This window comes from Motacilla alba, unplaced genomic scaffold (genome assembly GCF_015832195.1).
Source record: "Motacilla alba alba isolate MOTALB_02 unplaced genomic scaffold, Motacilla_alba_V1.0_pri HiC_scaffold_31, whole genome shotgun sequence".
In the NCBI taxonomy this organism is placed as follows: domain Eukaryota; kingdom Metazoa; phylum Chordata; class Aves; order Passeriformes; family Motacillidae; genus Motacilla; species Motacilla alba.
The window spans coordinates 2,324,299-2,346,521 of NW_024037405.1; the positions used below are offsets into that span (position 1 = coordinate 2,324,299).

Below are 22,223 nucleotides of genomic sequence, written 5' to 3' on the forward strand. Positions count from 1 at the left end.
CTGAAGCCCAGCCTAAAGCTGCCCCGCCCGGCCCAAAATGCCCCCGAGGGGCCGAGCCTGAGGCCGAGCCCGGCAGCGGCTCCGCGCTCGCTCCGGGCCCTCCGCGCTCGCTCCGGGCAGTTTTGGCCGCGGCCCCGGACGGGCCCGGGCGGGACTGGGAGGGAGCAGGGAGGGCTCGGCAGGGCTCGGCCATTTGGGGCTCGCTTGGCCTCGGGCCGTTGTGCTGGGAGTTGAGGGGCAATCGCTGCGGGCTGTGCAGACAATGATTGCCTTTGGGGCAGCTGGGCAATTTCGGGGGGTTGTGGATTCTGGGGGGCTCTATTGGTGCTTTGGGGGGGGGGTGTTTTTCTGGGCGAGTTTGGAGGTTTATTAATTTTTTTGGTTTCTTTTTTAATTTTGGGGGTTTTACTGGGATTTTGTGGGGATTTTGTGGGAATCTCTAGAATTTTTAGGGGGGTTTTATTGGAATTTCTGGGGGATTTTGGGAGCCTTACTGGAATTTTCCAGGTGCTTAGATGGATTCTTTTGAGGTCTAGGTTGTTTGAGGAATTTTTGGGGGTTTTTTTTTTTGTGGAATTTTTTGGGGTTTGTGGGTGTTGCCAGGATTTCTTTGGGTCTTGGGAGGATTTGTGGAGCTTCTTGGGGGTTTGGGGACATTTATGGGGGATTTGTGAGATTTAATTGGGATTTTGGAGAGTTTGTTGGGATTTCAAGAGATTTTGTGGGCTTTTATTGGGATTCTAGGATGTCCTAATGGGATTCTGTGAGATTTAATTGGGATTTCATGGGTTTTATTTGACTTTTGGGGCTTTTAACGAGATCTTGGGGCCTCTCAGCCCTTCCCTACACCCAGGTATAACCCCAAAGCCTCCCCCCAAAATTCCACTAAAACCCCACAAATCCCCTAAACATCCCAATGAAACCCTCCAAAACCCCAGAGAATCCCACAAAATCCCAGTGGAACTCACCAAAATTTAAAAAGAACTCCCAAAAATTTCAAGGAATCCCCCCTCAAAAAAAAAAAAAAAAAACAAAAACAAAAAAACCAAACAAAAACCAACCCCAATAAAATCGCTCAAAAACCAAAACACCCCAAATTAACAAAAGTCCCCAAAATCGTGTAACCTTCCCAAAAAACCCAATAAACCTCTCCATACACCCCAATAGTTCCCCCTAAACTCCAAACAAAATCCCCCAAAGCCCAAAAAAGCCGCCCCAAAATCCCCAAAAACCCGCCCCAAACCCCAGAATCCCCCCACGCTCCCTGGGGCCGTCCTGGCTCAGTGGCACCGGCCGGTGGAACAGGAGCCACTTCAGGGGGCCCTCGGAGCTGTTTGGGGAGGGGGCACCATGGGAGACCCCCAAAAATGGGGGAGGGGGAACCCCTGTTGTGCCCCCTCCCCACAAAACCCCCAGACCCCGGTTCAGGGTGGGCCTGGGACCCCCCGGGACCCCTCCAGGAACCCCAAACCCCCCCAGAGCCCCCCAAGGTTGGCCCAGGACCCCCAAAGCCCCCCCAGGAACCCCCTGAGAGCCCCCAGACCCCAATCGGGCCCAGCCCAGGCTGTCCCTTGAGACCCCCCCCAGACCCTTCCCAAGGCCCCTCCCCAGATCCCCCCAGGACCCTTCCAGGACCCCCCAGCCCCTCCCAAACCCGGCCCAGGACACTCCAGGCCCCCCAAAACCCCTCCCACATCCCCCCAAGGGCCCCCCCAGACCCCCAAAGAGCTCCCTACGACCCCTCCCCAAACCCCCCCGACCCCTCCCAGAGCCCCGCTCCAGACCCCTCCCGGCCCCCGGTGCCGCCTCAGCGCCCCCGGCCCCTCCCCAGACCCCCCGGGGGCCCGGCACCGGCGGCCGAGGGGCGTCGCCTGCGGCTCGCCTCTGATTGGCTGCAGCGGCGCGGCGGAGGCGGGCGTTGCTGAGGGGAGCCGCGCGGTGATTGGGTGGTTCGGGGAAGTGCAGCGCGGTGATTGGTTGGTTCGGGGCGCGGCGCAGGGATTGGCTGGGGGAGCCCGCGCGCGCGGCGGAGGCGGGAGATGTTGAGGTCAGAGCTGCTGAGGCGGAGCTGAGGTGGGGCCGGGGGAACCTGGGGGGCTGTGACAGGGAATAGGGGGTGTGCGGTGGGTTTGGGGGGGCTGAGGGGGCTCTAGGGAGCTTTGGGGGAAGCTTGAGAGGGTCTGGAGTGTTCTCAGGTGGGTTTAGGGGGATCTGAGGGGAATTGAGGTGGTCTGAGGGGATTTTGGGGGGATTGCGAGAGGAACTGAGGGGGTTTCTGAGGGGATCTGGGGGTTTCTGAGGGGATTTGGAGGTTTCTGAGGTGGGTCTGGGGGGCATTTAGGGGAGTCTGAGGGGATTATATTGGGTTTGAGGGGATTGACGGGTCTGAGGGGGATTTGGGGCAGTCTGATGGGATTTGGGGAGTCTCGAGTAGGTCTGGGGTCAATTTTGCGGGGAACTGGGGGGTCACAGACACTCCCAGTATATGCCAGTTGCCCCCAGCATGTCTGCAGTCATTTCCAGGCACTGCCAGTGGCCCCAGTAAGGTGTCAGTGATCCCAGTGTGATCCCCAGTCATGCCCAGAATATCCCAGTTGCCTCCAGCGTGCGTCCAGTCCTTCCCAGTTGCTCCAGTTTGCTTGCAGCATGATCCCAGTTTCTCTCAGCTGCTCCCAGTAGCCCAAAGTGTGATCCCAGTCGCTCAGTTTCAACCCCAGGATGATCCCAGGAAGCTCCAGTTTGATCCCAGTCACATGGCAGCCCTCCCAGTGTGGTCCCAGTATAATGCCAGTTGCTTCCAGTCTCTCCCAGTATGGTCCCAGCTGCCTCCAGCATGGTTCCAGTTGCTTCCTGGATCAAGCCAGTCAGTCCCAGTCTGATGCCATTTGCTCCCAGCGTGCTCCCAGTTGCTCCCAGTCAGGCCCAGTGTGGGGGATGATGTGCAGGGTGTGTTCCCAGTCACTCTCAGATCCTCCCAGTGTCAGTCCAGTCCCTCCCAGTGTGATCCAAATGTGAGCCCAGTGTGCTCCCAGTCGCTGCCAGTATGAACCAGTTGTGCTCCACATGGTTCCAGTTGCTCTCTTGCACCCTCCCTTTTGTTCCAGTCAGTCCCAGTGTAGCCCAGTTGCCTGCAGCATGTTCCCAGTGACTCCCAGTTTGTTCCAGTAGGATCCCATTTGCTGCCAAGCACTCCCAGTCAGCCTCAGTGTAGTGGCACTGACTGCCAGGATGATCCCAGTCAGCTCCAGCATGATCCCAGTTGGTCCCAGTATAAGCCCAGTTGTTTCCAGTCACCCCCAGCATGCAGCCAGTCACTCCCAGTTGCTCCCAGTTGGGTTTTTGGGGGATGTTTGGAGAATGCAGCAGTCCAAGGCTGAGCGGGAAAGGCCCCTTGGGGGGACATTGGGGGTGCCGGTGGCGGCTGCCGGCAGAGGCAGCCTGGAGGAGCAGAGCCCTGTGTCCGCCAGGAGCCCAAAGTGGGGAGCCCAGAGAGGGGGGAGCGGCGCCATTGGCGGGAGCCTCAAGAGCCCGGAGAGGGGCAGGGGGGACTCCTTGGAGGCCCCGCAGCCCAAAGCAGAGAGTGAGGGGAGAAGGGAGCCCAAAAGGGAGCCCAGAAAGCCCCGGCATCCCTGCATGGGGAGAGCGGAGAAGGGGGAGCTTTTGGGATTGCTGGGACTGCCAGCAGCCTGGGGAGGGTGGGCACCCAGGAGAAGGGGGACCCCCAATGCAAGCGTGACCCCAGCAGCTGGGACAGGGGGAACCCTGAACACCAGAGGGGAGGGAGCAGGGACGTGGAACTCCTGGGAGGCTTTTCCAGGGCTGAATCTTGGTGTTTGGGAGATTTTCTGGAGCCCAGGTGGCCGGTGACTTGTAGAGCTGGACTTGGGCAGAGGGACCTTCAAACTCACCGTGCTCATCCCTTGTTTTCCCCAAACCAGGATTTCCCATTGCCAAGCCCTGGGAGGCTGTGAGGAAGAGGAAGATGCCCCGGGACACGCAGGCAGGTGAGGAGGAAGTCAGTGCCCCTTTGCCCCTGTGTCCTGCTCCATCTCCCAGCCCAGCACGGCCCCGGCTGCAGCACAGCCCCTGTGCCGGGGACGCCCTGGGGCATCTCCTTGCCCTTGCCTGTGGCCCGGAGGCAAATGCCATCCTCTGCTTGTCCTTCCTCCCCCAGAGCAGGAGCTGAGGCTGGAGAGCAGGGAGGACAAATCCCCGGGGCAGAAGCTCGTGGCAGAGGCCGTTTGGAGCGGCTCCACGGCGCAGGAAGGCAACGGGGAGGAAAAGGCCCGGAGATGCCGCACGAGGAGGGGCTGCAAAGGCAGATGGCGGCGATCTGAGGGGGAAAGACCCTGCCTGGGCCGGGAAGGCGGCCGGAGATGGAGCCAGAGCTCGGAGCTGGTGCTCCATGAGCAGCCCCATGATGGGGAGAAGCCCCACACCTGCGTGGAGTGTGGGAAGAGCTTCAGGTGGAGCTCTGAGCTGATCAGGCACCAGAGGATCCACACTGGGGAGAGGCCCTATGAGTGTGATCAGTGCAGGAAGAGGTTTCAGACCAGCTCCGATCTCCTCGTGCACCAGCGCACGCACACAGAGGAGAGGCCCTTCCGCTGCCCCGACTGCGGGAAGGGATTCAGGCACAACTCCAGTCTTGTCCTGCACCGGCGCATCCACACTGGGGAGAGGCCCCACGAGTGTGGGGAGTGTGGGAAGAGCTTCAGGCAGCGTTCGGACCTGATTGTCCACCAGACGATCCACACTGGGGAGAGGCCCTACGAGTGTGATCAGTGCAGGAAGAGGTTTCGGATCAGCTCCCATCTCCTCCTGCACTATCGGATTCACTCAGAGGAGAGGCCCTTCCGCTGCCCCGACTGCGGGAAGGGATTCAGGCACAACTCCACCCTCATCACCCACCGGCGCATCCACACCGGGGAGAGGCCCTATGAGTGTCCCCAGTGTGGGAAGAGCTTCTCCAGCAGCTCTCACTTGACCCAACACCAACGGAGGCACCGGTAAGGGAAGCCCTTACTGATTTCTGTCCCGTTCATTCTCAGTCAGCTGTTTGCAGAGTGCCTCCTTCTCAGATGATTAAATTCTTATAAAAATCCCATTTTTGACATCATCCAACCCAAACAATCCAAAACCAATATCCAAATAAAACCACCCACCACAACTGAATTTTTAAAAATAATTTTAATTCGTTTAGAGTACTCAAGGGTGTTGTTAAAGTTTAGTTGTTTGGTTAAAATGTATGAGAAATTATGATGGTGTTTGGTTTTGTGATTAGCATATTTGTAATAGGAATTGTTTTAGTAAGGTGTGTTAAATTGTATGTTAGTTGTTTTAGATATTTTTTATCTGAAGTAGATTAATATTGAATTACAACCTTCAAAAGGTATTTCTTGGTATATAATGTGTTTATTTATATGTAATGGTAGTGTTACATTAATAGTTGTTTTGGCTTGAATAATTATTAGAGTATTGTAAGGAAGAGTTGAAATTATTATATTTCATTTTTATTTTATTTCATGATGTGTAATTTATTGATTTATAATTTTATTGTAATTTGTTGAGAGGATAGGAAGGAAGTTCAAGGGCAGGAACATTTTTTCCTGGCTGGGAACTGGAATTCCAGACCCTGGGAGTGCGTGCAGGACCACCCAGAGTGGGCTCAAACATGGGCTGGGATCAAACATGGGCTGAGATCCTGTGGATTTGGACTGCACAGACTGGGACCATCTGGATCAGGACCACACAGCCTGGCATCAACTGGGCTGGGATCAAATATGGGCTGGGAGCGCATGGGATGGGACTGAACAGATCAGGACGACACAGACTGGGATAAACTGGGCTGGGATTGTATGGACTGGGATGGCACGGGCTGGGATGGCACGGGCTGGGAAAAAGCATTGGCCGCCCTTGGCTCCTTTGGCTCCCATCCAGGGCTAAAGGCGGCCCCACCAAGCTGGCTGGATCCTGTTTGGGGGTCCCATCCCCTCTTTTCTCCTGCTCTGCCGCCCCTTCCCCCTCGTTGTCCCAGTGCCCAGTGCCCTCCCCCGTGCTCGGTTTTGGGGGTTCCAGGCCCCTCCTGCTCGGTTTGGGGGTCCCGACCCCCCCTTGGTTTAATTTGGGGCCCCCGGCGCCCTTCTCAGCGCGCCCCCCGCTGCCCCCGCGGCCGGGGGGGCTCCCAGCGGCACCAGTGCCCCCAGTGCGGCCCCAGCTGCCCCCGCACGCCCCATGCCCATGGCCAGGGTCACCTCCCCCCTGCCCAAATTCCGCTGGCGGGGAGCGCGGGGCGCTGCGGGCCCGCCCGGACACTGATGAGTCAGAGCCGCGCCGGGCGCTGATTGGCTGGGAGCCGCCGGGCGGGGCCCGGGCTTTGCCGAGTTTCTGCCCGGCAACTGTGTCGTCACCAGCGCCGCGCGCTCCCATTGGCCAGAAGCTGTTTCGCGCTGGCCGCGGGAGCAGCTGCGGACCCCCGCGAGCCCCTCGGGTTTGGGGCTTTCGATCCCCCCTCGGCCCTCGGGGCGGCCCTGGGGCCACCCCAGCACCCCCAAAATGGGGAGGCTCCCCGGAGCCCTTCGGAGCCGCCAGCAATGGGCTGGAAGCGGCAGCAGCCGCCCCAGAAAGGGATCGAAGGCTCCGCGCCGGGAATGGGGGAGGCTCTGGGGATGGCTCCGATCCGGACTGGGGCGGGCTGCGATTGAGGGAGGCTCCGTTCAGCGCCTGCGGAGGGGCTGCGGCTGGGGAGGGGCCCGCGACTGTGGGCATGGCTCCATCCCGGGACTGGGCCGGGCTCTCTGCCCTTCCCGATCCCAGTCCCGTTCCAGTTCCCAATCCCGATCCCGCCGCTCTTTCTAGGGAATGGCTCCGATCTCAACCCCGACCCCAAACCTGGGGGGGTCAAACATTGGGGTCAAACACCCGAAATCCTGGGGTCAACTCCCCCGACCCCAAATCCTGGGGTTTGAAACATCTGGGGTGTCCAACTGCCCTGATCCCAAAGTTTGGGGTCAAACCCCCTGATCCCCAAATCCTGGGGACAAAAAACCCCAAATCCCAAACCCCCATATCCTGAAACCCTGAGCCCCGAGATGTCAGACCAGCCCAAATCCCAAATTATAGGATCAAACCTCCCCAATCCCCGAAGTTTGGGGCCATGACCCCCCCAATCCCCAACCCCCCAAACCCACTCCAGCCCTGGCGGCACAGTGGGGTTTGTTTGGGGTTTGATTGGGATTGTTTGGGGTTTGTTTGGGGCAGCTCCAGGTTCAATGTCTGCAGAGAGACACTGGGTACAATGCTGGGGAAAAAAAAAGGGGATTGGGGTGGGAATTTGGAGATTCAGGATGGGGAAAGATTCTGGGTAGGAAAAGGGGATTTAGGGTGGGAAAGGGGATTTGAGGTGGAGATTTTGGGTGGAAAAGGGATTTGAGGACACACAAAAGATTTGGGGTAGAAAAAGGATAATTTGTGGTAGGAAAAAGAGGATTTCGGAGGACAAGAAGGATTAGGGGTCAAATAAGGAGATTAGGGGTGAAAAGAGATTTTGGCATTGAAAAAAAGGAGGATTTGGAATAAAGAAAGGAGGATTTGGGCTGAGCTGAACTTACCTGGGGTAGCAGGGGAGCGGGGGGCGGATTAGGGCAGGGTCAGGACCATTTTTGGGGGCAGTTTTCTGGGATTTTGGCGTATCTCTCTGGGATTTGGGATCAGTTTATGGGATTTAGGGTGTTTATGAGTGGTTTAGGGTGTTTCTATGGGATTTTGGGGCAGCTTGAAGGGATTTGAGGTGTTTTGGGGCAGCTTTAGGGTATTCAGGTGCATTTTTAAAGGATTTTGGGGATGTTTGGAGGGATTTGGGGTGTTTTGGGGTAGGTTTTGGGTATGTAGGACCAGGTTTGAGGCAGTTTTTCAGGACTTTGGGCTAATTCAGGCAGGTTTCTTTTTTTAGGGGTTTGGGGGTGTTTTGGTGGGGTTTGGGGTGTTCTGGGTCCCTTTTTGGCCAAGGAGCTCTGTGGAGGATCAGTAACGGGCCATCACGCCATGATCAGTGTGATCAAGTGCAGCTGATTTATTGCAAGCAGCAAGCCATATTTATACTGTGTGCTGCTGTTCACGCCTCAAGCTAATACAGGATTGGTCAAATCCTTCTACGCACGCAGTTTAATATTTCAGTTAATTTTAGTTAGTCTTTCTTCTCCCTGCGTCTCGCTGTGGTTTTCTTGTCTGCCTTTGCATCCTGAACCGTGTGTTTTTCTTTCTCATGGGAAAAACCATCCATCTTGGCCAGGCACCCATGGCCAAACCTGGGCATTCCCTATATCCAAGGAGAGCTCCCAGACCAAAGCTGCCAGGACTGACAAGTCTGGCTGGCCTTGGCTTCCTGAGGGCTGGCCCTCATCTGCCTCTGAAACCCTGGGGCTCGGTGCTTTCCTTCCTGATAAAAAGAACTCTTCTTCCTGTCCAGGCGCCCACAGCCAAAACTGAGATTCCAGCTCCAAAATGCCCTCAGTGCAAGGAGAGCCCCTAGACCAAAGGTGCCAGGAGAGACAGGTCTGGCTGGCTTGGCCTGAGGGTGGCCACCTCTCATCTTCTTCCAAAACACTTGGACTTTACTGTCCTATGGGAAAAAACCATCCATCTTGACCACGGCCAAAACTGGGATTCCACCTCCAAAACTCCGTACATCCAAGGATTGCTCCCAAGTGAAAGCTGCCAGGACAGACAGGTCTGGCTGCCCTTGGCCTCCTGGGGGCTGCCTCTCCCCTGCTGCCCAAACACTGGGGCTCGGTGCTTTCCTTCCTATGGAAAAGAACCGTCCTTCTTATCTGTGCAGAAATGGCCGGAATTGGGGTTCCACCTCCCAAATTCCCCATATCCAAGGGCTGCTTTCAGACAAAAGCTACCAGGACAGAGAGGTCTGGCTGGCCCAGGCCTCTGATGGCCGCCTTTCATCTGCCCCTGAAACACCACCGGTGTTCCGTGCTTTCCTCTCCATGGAAAAGAACCATCCTTCTCCTCCGGGTGTCCATGCCTGAAATTGGGATTCCCCCTCCCAAATTCCCTATATCCAAGGGTTGCTGCCAGGCAAAATCTGCCAGTACCGTCAAGGCTGGCTGGCCTTGGCCTCTGGTGGCTGACCCTGCGACACTGGGGCTGGGTTCTTTCCTTCCCATGGAGATCCCTGTGACACTGTGGGGACCTCCTGGAACCAAGGGGATCCTTGTGGCACCTCTGGAGCCCATGGAACCAAGGGGATCCTTGTGGCACCTCTGGAGCCCATGGAGCCAAGGGGCCATGGTGACACAGCGGGGCTTCATGGACCCAGAGACCAGTATGGCTCTGTGGGGCCTGATGGAACCATGGAGACCATTCCCACCCTTCAGGGCCTTGAGTCACCAAGGGGCCATTATGACACCTCAGGGCCTCATGGCAGCAAGGGACCATTGGGACACTGTGGGGCCCCATGGAAGCCAGGGAAGATGGACCAGGTCTGGCTGGCTTGGCCTCCCAGGGGCCACCTGACAGGTCTGGCTGATCTTAGGATGTTGTCCTAGTTTAGGGCAAATTTGGAAGAAAACCTGCAAAAGAAGGCTCCTCCAGAAAGCAAACCCACACAGCCCCTCCCCCCAATGGGTTCGGGAAGGATTCCTCAGAGAGAAGTGGAAAGAACCTGTTTATTTAACAGGCACAGCACCCCCCAGCACACAGAATGAACAATACCAGATGATAACACTCCTTCACCACTCTGAAAAGGATGACAAATTCAGAAAGTCTCTCTTGGGGGGTGGTTGCTCTGTTGTCAGTCTCTCTGGCGCTGGGGATGGCTGCTGCAAGCCACGAGGTGCAAGCTCTCGGTGTTTCCAGGTCCCAGTCCAGAGCAGGTTCAAGTAGTTCCAAAAAGGGAAAGGAAAAAAAAAAACAGTCCAGAGAAAAAGATTTGGACTGCTCAGCTAAACTAACTAATGAGCAGAAGCAAAAGCAAAAGCAAGAGCGAAGCAGGAGCAAGCAGAAGCCAGAGCAAGAGCAAAGCAAAAAGCCCAGCAAAAAGCAAAAGCCGCGCAATGCACACCCTGTCTCTGTGTCCCGCCAGCCGTGGGGGAGCAGGCTGATAACAAAACCCAAAACAAAACATTCGCTCTTCAGAGCCAGTCTTGAGGGCACAGAACATAATATCCAGCACAAACAGAACACACAAATGGGGATACAAGCATCATAACGTCACCCTAGGACAGAGACAAATCACATAACCAATTCACATCATTATGCCCCTGCTCTTCTTAAAGCACCTTCTGGAGCTCAAAAATTAGAAATTCTTGGTTCTTTAGCCATAGAATTTTGTGCTGAATTTCAGTGCCAGGGAGATCCACAATTAAATGGTATGCCCCATCATCCTGTGTACAGAAACTCACGTTTGTAGTGCAATTGTACAACCCCAGCGTCCCCTAAAAGTGAAATTGCTGACCTAGGTGAGTCCCCACAGCAATTGCCAAAAACCTACCAAGAGAAAACATAGAAAAAGAAGATTTGCCCATCATTGTAAAGAAAATTGCAAAAAACAATTTCAATCCCTGGGGCCCTGCAAAATGAATTCCATCAGCTTCATTTCTACCTCAAATTATTTCTAGTAAAGCATTAAAACTCCTCTAGCAATTAGGGTGTTAGGTGAGTAAAGAAGGCAATACTATTTCCATTACAAGCAGTGACACAGGGACAGATGTTAGTGCTGTTCAAACATACAACCTCACAAAACAGAACCACTGTGGCTGCAGCTCTCTCCAGAGAGAGCAGCAGGCACAACTTTCCCAGGATCTTCCTGGGCCAGGCTGTGAGAAGATCAGAGAAAAGAATGAGAAACAATTCTTATCTCCACTTGCTGCACCTGTTGTTGTGCACATGTGGAATGTGTTAGGCAGATTTGTTTACCAAAGGGTGATTTCTTAACTGGACACTGGATGGTGTTTGGATGGATTGAGCAATTAGGTCCAAGCTCTGTCGCACTGTCTGTAAGAAGATGAGTTTCTTAAGTATAGTATAGTGCAGTATAGTATAGTACAGTATGCTATAGTAGAATAAAGGGGTGGATCAGCCTTCTGCAATCATGGAGTCAATGCTAATTATTACCCGGCTGGGGGCCTGCGGCGACAGAACTGCCATCAAATTTCTTTACAAGCACATAGACATAGTTGTGAAGATTTTGAAAGGCTGTGTTATATGAACTTATCTGACCATTCAGTGTCCAGCCACAAACAACTTCAAAAACAGAGAGATTTGACAAATCAAATTAAAACAAATGATAGGTCACAGGTAGACGACTTGTTTGAAGGATTGAGTTTTACTCCTTATCTCAAAGAGCTTTACAAAATAAGTTTACACGCATTGATTCTTCTCATAACAGTGTCAGTGATAGTACCTTATGTACTTCACTCTATGCAACAAATGATGACCAAGACCATCAAAGAAGTTTTTTCTGTCCAAGAGAGAGGGGGAAATGTGCAAAATGGATTTGTAGAAAGTTCTCAGGGCCTGACTGAAGAGCCACACTGTATGCATCTGTATGCAAAACTTGAGATAAGAAATGCTGACTGAGAAATGCCATGGAATACGACAGATATTGTTAAGAGAGAAACAGAGCTAGAAAAAAGCTTCCAAAATGGCCTTACAAATAAGACTAGATACTTTAGAGAAATAGAACGATGAGAGATGCACTGTAGTAGGACCCGTGAGGGGTAGTTTTAGATGATTGGCTTTCAGGCATCTACAGCATAGTGTGGCAAAAAGCTGATAGCCAAGAAATGCTTATAGTGTTTTGTAATTAAGAAATAGTCAGCTTCTGATTGTGATAGCGTGAATTATACCATCTGTATTGTCTCACCCTTCTCATGAGACTGAAAATGGAATAAAAGTTTTTAAAACGCCTCTCAGTTACCCCATCTCTGGCTCAGTAAAGGGTATTGTCCGACACGCCTCCAGTGGCATGCCCATGAAAAGAGGGAAGCCATCAGTAAGTGCTTGCCCTGAGAACAATGGAATGAGGCTGGACTCTGAAGGAAGTCCTTCATAGCCTGAGGGACGAGCTCCAAGCCCGACAGAGCCTGGGCCTGGGGCAGCCCGGATCGGATCTCTTAGGAGCAGAGTGGGGATTTGCCCCCCAGGCCTCATCTGCTCACCCAGGGACACATGGTGAACACACACACACAGAAGATGGCTCAGCCTTGTTGCTGCTCCCTGAGCGTCATAGTTGGGTCCCTCTAAAGGCGTGCAGGGGCTTTGAGTCCCCTCTGTGCTGTGCAGGGGGCTGGGGACACCCAAACGTTGTGCAGGGAATTAGGGAATCTCCAAAGGTGTGCAGGGGCCGAGGGACACCTGTAAATTGAGCAGGGGTCGGGGGTCTCTTGTGAGGCACACACGGGGATTTGAGAGTGGCTGAGGACAGCCATGGTTTGTGCAGTGCATTTGGGTGTCCCCTAAAGCATGCAGCTACCCTGATGGCCTGTGTTGCGTTCTTTTTGTAAGCTATGGCAACAAGTCCTTCACTTTTTAAATACAGGCCAAAGGCCAGCACAGCGCACAGCAGGGACTTGGTGTCAGTGTGGCAGGGCTGCTGCTGCCTGTAATAGTGGGAATCACCAACGTGAGTTGAATTTTGGACTTGACATTGCTGTTGCATGTAGAACCATGAAATGTCTCATTTGTCCAATGCCGTATAACACAGTTCTTGTGAAAACAATTCTACTTCAGAGAGCTGCCGGGAGGGACATACTCTCCTCACTGGAACAGAACCTCTTGAGATCCTTTCCCAAAAAATCCTGTCCCAGCCTTGAGGTCACAGCAGGGCTCTTGGGTCACAGCAGGCGCAGGGCTCACAGCAGGCTGAGGTCACAGCAGGCTCTGAGGTCACAGAGCCCCCAGAGCCCCGTGGCTGCACAGCACCACAACGACCGACCAGGCAGTCCTTGAGCACAGCTGTTGTGGCAGCGGCGGCGGTGGCAGCAGCGGTGCTGACATCGGGACAGCGGCGTCAGGACAGCGGCGGCAGCGAGAGCTGCGGGACTGGCCCAGGGCAAGGCACCATGGCCCTTGCTCTGCGCCTCTTCCTGCTGCTCCTCCTGGCCGTGGCCCTGCCTGCCAGGGCGGCCCAGGCTGCTCCGCTGCAAGCGCGGGGAGCAGGTGAGCCGGCAGCCTGGCTGCCCTTGCCCGGGACAGCGCTCCCTGCTCCCTCGGAAGTGCTGGGCATGGCTTTCCCCAGGGCTTTAGGGAGGATTTCCTCTGGGGGAGGGAAAGAGCGCCCACGGGCCCTGGGCTGTTCCCCCACGTCACCAGGGATGTTGCACAGGGCCTGCACAGAGGGTGGAGAGTGCCCCGGAGCCAGCCCAGAGCTCCCCAGGCCCCTGTGCAGTTTGGCCTTGTCCATTCACATCTGGCTCCCACGGCCTTACCTGACCCCCTTGCAGCGCCCATTTCCCAGAGGCAGAAGGGGATGCCAGCACACCATGGAAATGGTTCTAACCACTGCTTCCCTCTAGACTGGCATCGCAGCTTGCATCATCTTGATGCCCTATTGGATGATGACTTGAAAATGTTGGAGAATGCTGGAGGCAAGTTCTCTGTGTGCCTTTCCTGAGAGAATAATCCGTGTCCATGCAGCAAGAGCTCACACATGAGCCATTTCTTTAATATAATCTCATGGTTGAAGGAATCTGGAAACCTTGCCCTGCTCCCTTCTGGAGCCCTGAGGGATCCCACAGCATCGCTGTCAGTGGGAGGAAGGAGCATTTAGCTGTGCATCCTCCTCCCATGGGCAATGCCAGTGTGTCCTTCCATGTGCTCTGTGCAGCCAGGCAGAAGAGCAGAGAGGGAAGGGGCCGGGCCCAGGGCTGTGCCCCGGGGCTGAGCCTTGCATGCAGCCTGAGAATCTCCTACAGTGCCACGGGAGCTGTTCTGTCTTGCCTTTCTTTGCAGCTGAACCTGTTGGTGAAGGCAATCCAGCTTCTAAACCCATGACCGTGAATGAGCCTCTGGGAGATGCTGAGAGTAGGTCAAGGCCTTTCACCCTGGGAGAGATGCCAGCCCAAAACTCAGCCAGGAGGGCAGAGATGACAGAAGCTTCTCTGGCTCTTGAGTTACAGGTGTGTCTGCAGAGAGGACTTTTCCAGCTTCCTTGCTTGTTAGTGCCCGCAAGCCCAGCTCCCATCGCAGGGGTGAGTAGTGTGTCCCCGCTGACCCCAGAGGCTGAGCCCTGCTTTTGTGGGATCCATTCCTGGGAAATGGAACTGTTTTGCTCTAAGGACCTCCGACAGGAAAGAACAAAGCCACAGGACACAAGCAACCCCATGAGCCATCTGAAAACATGAGGCTAATGCTGAAGGAAATGCTGCAGGCACGAAAAGGTGGGTGCATTTCTCTCTGCCTTCCGCTGGGACTCAGCAGCCGGGGGCTTTGGCTGCACATCTGAACACGCCGTGCCCGGCACAGTGGGAAGGGATCCAAGGCAGCCTGGCTGACCCGCTGCTGCTTTCACAGCCTGCAGGGCTGCTTCCCAGCCTGGCCTGGCTGCAGCTTCTGGCCAGCCTCTGCAGGAAGGCATTTGGCATCAGCTGACAGCCAGCCCAAACTGCACCAGAGGCCATGCGCACACGGAGATGCCCTGCTTTTTCCCCGTCTCCGGGCAGATCGGGAGGGGTGGTGGTTTGGAAAAGGCACAGCCCTGGCCCACCTTCAAAGCTGGATAACTTCCAAATCCTCATCAGTGTCTTTGAGAAGAAGGGCCTCCTGAAGATGCCACCTTCCCATTGGGGAACAGCCCCACCTGATGCAGCTCTCCCTTTTTCTCTCTCCAGAGATGGAAGGAGGAGAGGCTGTGCTGCAGGCTGAGTTTCCCGGAGGAAGCAGTGGCTCATTGGCAGCCTCTGCTGCAGGAAGGGAGGCCATGCCAGGCACAGTCCCAGGAGGTAATTGCTGTGCCTCTGGGCCTGAGCCCTGCTGAGCCTTGAGCCGCCCTCTCTGCGGCTTGGCAGTGCGGGCACAGCCCGGACAAGAGTGGCACAGCCCAGAGGAATCATCCCGAGCAGGCTCAGGGCACTCGGGTTCTGAGCAGTCCTGCTGGGCTCCCTCCGTGGGAGACACGTCCCGAAACCTGGGAGCGACTGCACGGGGTGCCCGAGGTGGGGAAAGGGCAGAGGGGGAGAGCAAGGCTCCAGTGTGTCCTGACAGGGTCTGGCCATGTGCCCCTGGGCTGGGGGAGCTGTCCCAGGGGAAAGAGGGTTGGAGAGAAAGAGGAAGGTAGAAAGGGAAAAAGGGAGAGAGGGTAGGAGGGATGGAGGGATAGAAGGATAGTTGTGGCACTGCCTGCTGCATTTTTCCCCAGGGGTTTAGGGAGGATTTACTGTGTGGGAGTGAGAGAACCTAATGCCCCCTGAGCTGTTCCAGCCTCTCCTCCAGGGATGTCGCACAGGGCCTGCACAGAGGGTGGAGAGTGACCCAGAGCCAGCCCAGAGCTCCCCAGGCCCCTGTGCAGCTTTGGCCATGTCCACTGACATCTGGCTCCCACGGCCTTCCCCGCCTCCCTTGCAGTGCCCATTTCCCAGAGGCAGAAGGGGATCCCAGCACACCCTGAAAAATGTTCTCATCTGTGCTCCGTTCTAGATGAGGTTCCTGGGAAGGCTTCTCCATCAGATTGGCTGCGTAAAGTTTTGAAGCCTTCTGGGCCTCCTTCAGGTATGCTCTCACTGTCCCTCCAAGCAGTAATCATGGACATTGACTGGCAGCAAGAAGGTGACTGTTGTGGTTTGCAAAGGAAGCGAGTTTTTTGGGAGGCAGTGGTCAAAGCAATGGGTGCTCAGGTTTGAATATTGGCACCTGGTGTGGCCACTGAGAATATGGACCCGCCCCTGAGAACACAGGGGTTAAAAGCAGAGGACTGGCAGGGGAGCTCTCTCTGGGTTCGGGTTGGTGAAGAAGTCAGCCCTGCCCTGCCCAGCTGTGTTCTGGGCTGGGGAGGGGAAGCCATGTGGCCTAAGTGAGGTCGGCTGGAGCCTGGCACAGAGAAGGGGGTGAAGGTCTCTGCAGGATGGAAGGGTGGACGAACGATGAGAGCCATCGGGCAGCCCCCGCTCCTGCTCCCGGGAGAGAGAGAGAGAGAGAGAGAGTGCCTGTGCTTTTGCCACCTTGAAATTTGATATCCTGTGCCGGCAGCAGTGCCGAAGGAGAAGGGAGGGGTGCGGCGGGAAGATGCCCGGCAGCCAGCAGCCGTGGGAGTTCTGGGCAGACAGAGCCCAAGCTTTTAACCCTTTTCTTAAGTAAGAGAAACCTTACAAATACTGATCCTCCTGAATCTGAAGGGGAAGAGAGATAGAGATGAAATAGAGAGAGATGGGCAAGTGTGACGCAAGTTTGTGCCAGTGGAGAATGTCAGAAGGCCTTGGAAAAAATCCTAGGTGGGAGGAGATGATGGAGTGGCCTATGGCTGGACTCTTTTCTTGTATAGCCATGGACAGACCCATTTTCTTCCTGTGACACAGAAACTGCATTTAGGGGGAGGCGATGGCTTGGAGCCAAGAGAGGGCAGTGAAGGAGTGGTGTGAACAGAGATTGAGAGGAAGATCTCTGTTCTCAAAACCCCTCAGCCCCAGAGGGTGAAATTGGGAAGGACTGGCGTCCCGAAACAGAGAGACTGTCGCTTTTTTGGAACTGACCAAAACATCCTTAAAAGGGGAACCCTAAAAGCAGTTCTGGTGCATGCACAGTGGTGAGAGCACTGGACATAGAAGGAAGAGGTCACAATATGGTACAAAAGAGACTCCTCTCTCCTTGATGAAATGAGAGTTGATTGCCTGAAGAATAATAATAGACTGAGAATTGAATATCTGAGAGGTAGCAATCTGAGTGGATGTCCAAGACTGTCTCACCTTACTGTATTAAAAATTTGAGGGGGGGGGGTGGAGGAATGGTTTGGAATGCTTTTTTCATGTGAACTTCTGTGTGTTTATCTTACTATAGTTGTAAGTTAATAATGTTTTTTCCCCTTTATTCCTAAGTTAAAGCCTGCTTTGCTCTCTTCCTAGTCACATCTCACAGCAGACACAAAGACAAATATATTTTTATGGGGGCACTGGCATTGCGCCAGCACCAAACCATGAAAGTGACAGAATCTTCTCTGGTTTTTGACTTACAGGTGTGTCTGCAGGGAGGACTTCTCCAGCACCTTTTCTGGTTGCTGCACACAGGCCCAGCTCCCATCGCAGGGGTGAGTAGTGTGTCCCTGCTGACCCCAGAGGCTGAGCACTGCTTTTGTGGCATCCATTCCTGGGAAATGGAACTACTTTCTCTTAAGGTCCTCCAAAAGGAAAGCCCAAAGATTCTGGAGCCAAAAAGCCTCTTGGCTCAAATGAATTCCTGAGACAAACACAGAAGGAAGCACAGGCAGGACAAGGTGGGTGCATTTCCCTCAGCCTTCCGCTGGGACTCAGCAGCCGGGGGCTTTGGCTGCACATCTGGACACGCCGTGCCCGGCACAGCGGGAAGGGATCCATGGCAGCCTGGCTGCCCTGCTGCTGCTTTCACAGCCTGCAGGGCTGTTTCCCAGCCTGGCCTGGCTGCAGCTTCTGGCCAGCCTCTGCAGGAAGGCATTTGGCACCAGCTGACAGCCAGCCCAAACTGCACCAGAGGCCATGCGCACCCCGAGATGCCCTGCGTTTTCCCCGTCTCCGGGCAGATCGGGAGGGGTGGTGGTTTGGAAAAGGCAGAGCCCTGGCCCAGCTCCAAAGCTTGGATAACTTCCAAAACCTCATCAGTGTCTTTAAGAAGAAGAAGGGCCTCCTGAAGATGCCACCTTCCCATTGGGGAACAGCCCCACCTGATGCAGCTCTCCCTTTTTCTCTCTCCAGAGATGGAAGGAGGAGAGGCTGTGCTGCAGGCTGAGTTTCCCGGAGGAAGCAGTGGCTCATTGGCAGCCTCTGCTGCAGGAAGGGAGGCCATGCCAGGCACAGTCCCAGGAGGTAATTGCTGTGCCTCTGGGCCTGAGCCCTGCTGAGCCTTGAGCTGCCCTCTCTGCGGCTTGGCAGTGCGGGCACAGCCCGGACAAGAGCGGCACAGCCCAGAGGAATCATCCCGAGCAGGCTCAGGGCACTCGGGTTCTGAGCAGTCCTGCTGGGCTCCCCTCCATGGGAGACACGTCCCGAAACCTGGGAGCGACTGCACGGGGTGCCCGAGGTGGGGAAAGGGCAGAGGGGGAGAGCAAGGCTCCAGTGTGTCCTGACAGGGCCTGGCTGTTTGCACTTGAGAACTGGGTGGTGTCCCAGCAGAAGGAGGGCAGGAGGGATAGAGGGAGGCAGGGACAGCTGTGGCACTGCATGCTGCAGTTGTCACCAGGGCTTTAGGATTTCCTCTCTGTGGCAGTAAGAGTGTCCCAGTGGGCCGTGTGATGCTCCAGCCTCTCCTCCAGAGATGTCACACAGGGCCTACACAGAGGGTGGAGAGTGACCCGGAGCCAGCCCAGAGCTCCCCAGGCCCCTGTGCAGCTTTGGCCATGTCCACTGACATCTGGCTCCCACAGCCTTCCCCGCCTCCCTTGCAGTGCCCATTTCCCAGAGGCAGAAGGGGATCCCAGCACACCCTGAAAAATGTTCTCATCTGTGCTCCGTTCTAGATGAGGTTGCTGGGAAGGCTTCTCCATTAGATTGGCTGCGTAAAGTTTTGAAGCCCTCTGGGCCTCCTTCAGGTATGTTCTCACTGTCCCACCAAGCAGTAATCATGGACATTGACTGGCAGCAAGAAGGTGACAGAATCTTCTCTGGCTCTTGACCTACAGGTGTGTCTTCAGAGAGGAAATTTCCTGCACCTTTTCTGGTTGCTGCACACAAGCCCAGCTCCCATCGCAGGGGTGAGTAGTGTGTCCCTGCTGACCCCACAGGCTGAGCACTGCTTTTGTGGGATCCATTCATGCAAAATGGAACTACTTTCTCTTAAGGTCCTCCGAGAGGGAAGAACAAACGTAAAAAAGAGAAGGTATCCCTTGAGTCAAACAACATCTTGAAACAAATAGTGGAGGAACTGCACAAAGGGAATGGTGAGAGCATTTCCCTCAGCCTTCCGCTGGGACTCAGCAGCTGGGGGCTTTGGCTGCACATCTGGACACGCCGTGCCCGGCACGGCGGGAAGGGATCCATGGCAGCCTGGCTGCCCTGCTGCTGCTTTCACGGCCTGCAGGGCTGCTTCCCAGCCTGGCCTGGCTGCAGCTTCTGGCCAGCCTCTGCAGGAAGGCATTTGGCATCAGCTGACAGCCAGCCCAAACTGCAACAGACCCTGAGATCCCCCACATTACCCTGGTCTCCAGATTAGGAAAGGGTGGTGGTTTGGAGGAGAGAGTGCTCTGACCCAGCCAGAATAACCTGGGCATTTCCTGGTCGATGTCTTTAACAAGTATTGCCTCCCGTAGATGGAACCACCCAAATGGGGAACAGATCCATCTGATCCAGCTGTCTCCCTTCCTTTCTCAAGAGATGGACATGGAGGTTCTGTGGAAGGCGGCATTTCCAGAAAGAAGCAGTCGTTCCCGGGTGCCAGCCCCTGCTGCAGGAAGGAAGGCGATGCCATGCACAAGCACAGGCTTGGGCACAGGAGGTAACTGCTGTGCCGGGCTCAGCCCTCAGCGGGGCTGTGTGGCAGCAGCTCTTCCCCCAGGGTCTGCCCTCGCACAGCCCGGCAGCAGCCAAAGCTGGAGGCGCCTCTGGAGCTCGTTCCCAGCCCCGGGGAAACGGGACTCGTGCACCAACGTCCCTCCTGCTGCAGCTGCTCCGGAGCTGGCCCTGAGTGTCCAGAGGCCCAAGGCACAGGAGCAGCCCCGAGCGGGAGCCCTGCCGCCAGCCCAGGGCCAGAGCCAGCCCTGGCACACAATGGAAACAGTTCTCATCTTGGTTTGCTTCCAGACTGGGATACTGGGAAGCCTTCTCCATTAGCCTGGCAGTATGAAGCTTTGAAGCCCTCTGGGGTTTCTGTAGGTATGTTCTCACTGGCCTACCAAAGCGTAATCATTGACAATGTGCCAAGAAGCAGGTGACAGAAGCTTCCGTGACTGTTGAGTTACAGGTGTGCCTGCAGGGAAAACTTCACCAGCGCCTGGTCTGGATGCTGTGCACAAGCCCAGCTCCCATGGCAGGGGTGAGTAGTGTGTCCCTGCTGACCCCAGAGGCTGAGCGCTGCTTTTGTGGGATCCATTCCTGGGAAATGGAACTACTTTCTCTTAAGGTCCTCCAAAAGGAAAGCCCAAAGACACAGCAGACAAAAAATCCCAGAAGCCATATGAAGTTCTTTGGCAAATGCTGAAGGAAATGCTGCAGACAGGACAAGGTGGGTGCATTTCCCTCTGCCTTCCGCTGGGACTCAGCAGCCGGGGGCTTTGGCTGCACATCTGGACACGCCGTGCCCGGCACAGCGGGAAGGGATCCATGGCAGCCTGGCTGCCCTGTTGCTGCTTTCACGGCCTGCAGGGCTGCTTCCCAGCCTGGCCTGGCTGCAGCTTCTGGCCAGCCTCTGCAGGAAGGCATTTGGCATCAGCTGTCAGGGAGCCCATTTTGCACCACGGGCCATGCGCACCCTGAGATGCCCTGCAATTTCCTGGTCCCTTAGTAGAGAAGGAAGCACAGCTGCTTGCAGAATGGAGTGCTCTGGCCCAGTCCCAGGAGCCTGGGCCTTTTCCTGATCCTTATCCATGCCTTTGAGAAGCATGGCCTCCTTTCCAAATGGGAAACAGTCCCACCTGATGCAGCTGTTTCTTTTCCATTCTCCAGAAGTGGATGAAGTGGCTGTGTTGGAGGTGGTGTTCCCCGGAGGAAGCAATGGCTCATTGGCAGCCTCTGCTGCAGGAAGGGAGGCCATGCCAGGCACAGTCCCAGGAGGTAATTGCTGTGCCTCTGGGCCTGAGCCCTGCTGAGCCTTGAGCTGCCCTCTCTGCAGCTTGGCAGTGCGGGCACAGCCCGGACAAGAGCGGCACAGCCCAGAGGAATCATCCCGAGCAGGCTCAGGGCACTCGGGTTCTGAGCAGTCCTGCTGGGCTCCCTCCGTGGGAGACACGTCCCGAAACCTGGGAGCGACTGCACGGGGTGCCCGAGGTGGGGAAAGGGCAGAGGGGGAGAGCAAGGCTCCAGTGTGTCCTGACAGGGCCTGGCTGTTTGCACTTGGGAACTGGGCGGTGTCCCAGCAGAAGGAGGGCAGGAGGGATAGAGGGAGGCAGGGATAGCTGTGGCACTGCATGCTGCAGTTTTCCTCTGGGCTTTAGTGAGGATTTCCTCTGCGTGTGCGGGAAGGAGCCCCCAGGGCTGTGTGCTGCTCCAGCCTCCCCTCCAGGGATGTCACACAGGGCCTGCACAGAGGGTGGAGAGTGACCCGGAGCCAGCCCAGAGCTCCCCAGGCCCCTGTGCAGCTTTGGCCTTGTCCATTCACATCTGGCTCCCACATCCTTTCTCAACCACCTTGCAGCGCCCATTTCCCAGAGGCAGAAGGGAATGCCAGCACGCCATGGAAATGGTTCTCATCTGTGCTACCTTCTAGATTGGGATCGTGACTTGGAATTTTTTGAAGCCCTGCTGGAAGATGGCCTGAATGTCCTGGAAAATGCTGGAGGCAAGTTCTCTGGGTGCCTTTCATGAGAGAATTATAAGTTTCAATGTGACAAGAGCTCACTCGTCTGCGATTTCCCTTAACATTATCTAAGGATTGAAGAATTCTGGAAACCTTGCCCTGCTCCCCTCTGGAGTCCTGAGGGATCCCACAGGATTGCTGTCAGTGGGCGGAACGAGCATTTAGCTGTCTATTCTCCTCCCATGGGCAATGCCAGTGTGTCCTTCCGTGTGCTCTGTGCAGCCATGAAGAAGAGCAGAGAGGGAAGGGGCCGGGCCCAGGGCTGTGCCCCGGGGCTGAGCCTTGCGTGCAGCCTGAGAATCTCCTACAGTGCCACGGGAGCTGTTCTGTCTTGCCTTTCTTTGCAGCTGAACCTGTTGGTGAAGGTGGTGCAGCTTCCCAACCCACTTCCAGCACTGAGCCTCTGGGAGATGCTGAGGGTCGGTCAAGGCCTTTCCCCCAGGGAGAGCTGCCAGCTCAGAGCCCAAAGCTCGGCCAGGGGGACATCGCTGCAGGTGCCAGGACAGAACCATGCACATGGGTGCCCTCACCCTGCGTGATGCCCTCACCTCTCCTGCGGCTCAGTGCTGCCCGTGCAGATCAGCAGA

General features: G+C 55.7%; 1 protein-coding gene across 1 annotated transcript; it reads left to right on the forward strand.

The window, feature by feature from the left end:
- The first annotated feature begins 3,947 nt into the window (after positions 1–3,947).
- Positions 3,948–18,801, forward strand: LOC119696481 (zinc finger protein 664-like). The gene is made up of 6 exons (XM_038126209.1): positions 3,948–4,004; positions 4,175–4,915; positions 12,979–13,170; positions 13,963–14,034; positions 15,646–15,717; positions 18,719–18,801. Exons 1-6 carry the CDS (start codon positions 3,983–3,985, stop codon positions 18,799–18,801), a joined length of 1,182 nt encoding a protein of 393 aa, XP_037982137.1. The 5' UTR covers positions 3,948–3,982.
- Positions 18,802–22,223: the final 3,422 nt, after the last annotated feature.

Coding starts and splice junctions, on each gene's coding strand:
- LOC119696481 (XM_038126209.1), top strand. CDS start 3,983: ATGCCCCGGGACACGCAGGCAG. Junction 13,171..13,962: donor GCTGCAAGCGCGGGGAGCAG/GTGAGCCGGCAG, acceptor CTTTCTTTGCAG/CTGAACCTGTTGGTGAAGGC. Junction 15,718..18,718: donor GCCTTCTGGGCCTCCTTCAG/GTATGCTCTCAC, acceptor GGCCTCCTTCAG/GTATGTTCTCACTGTCCCAC.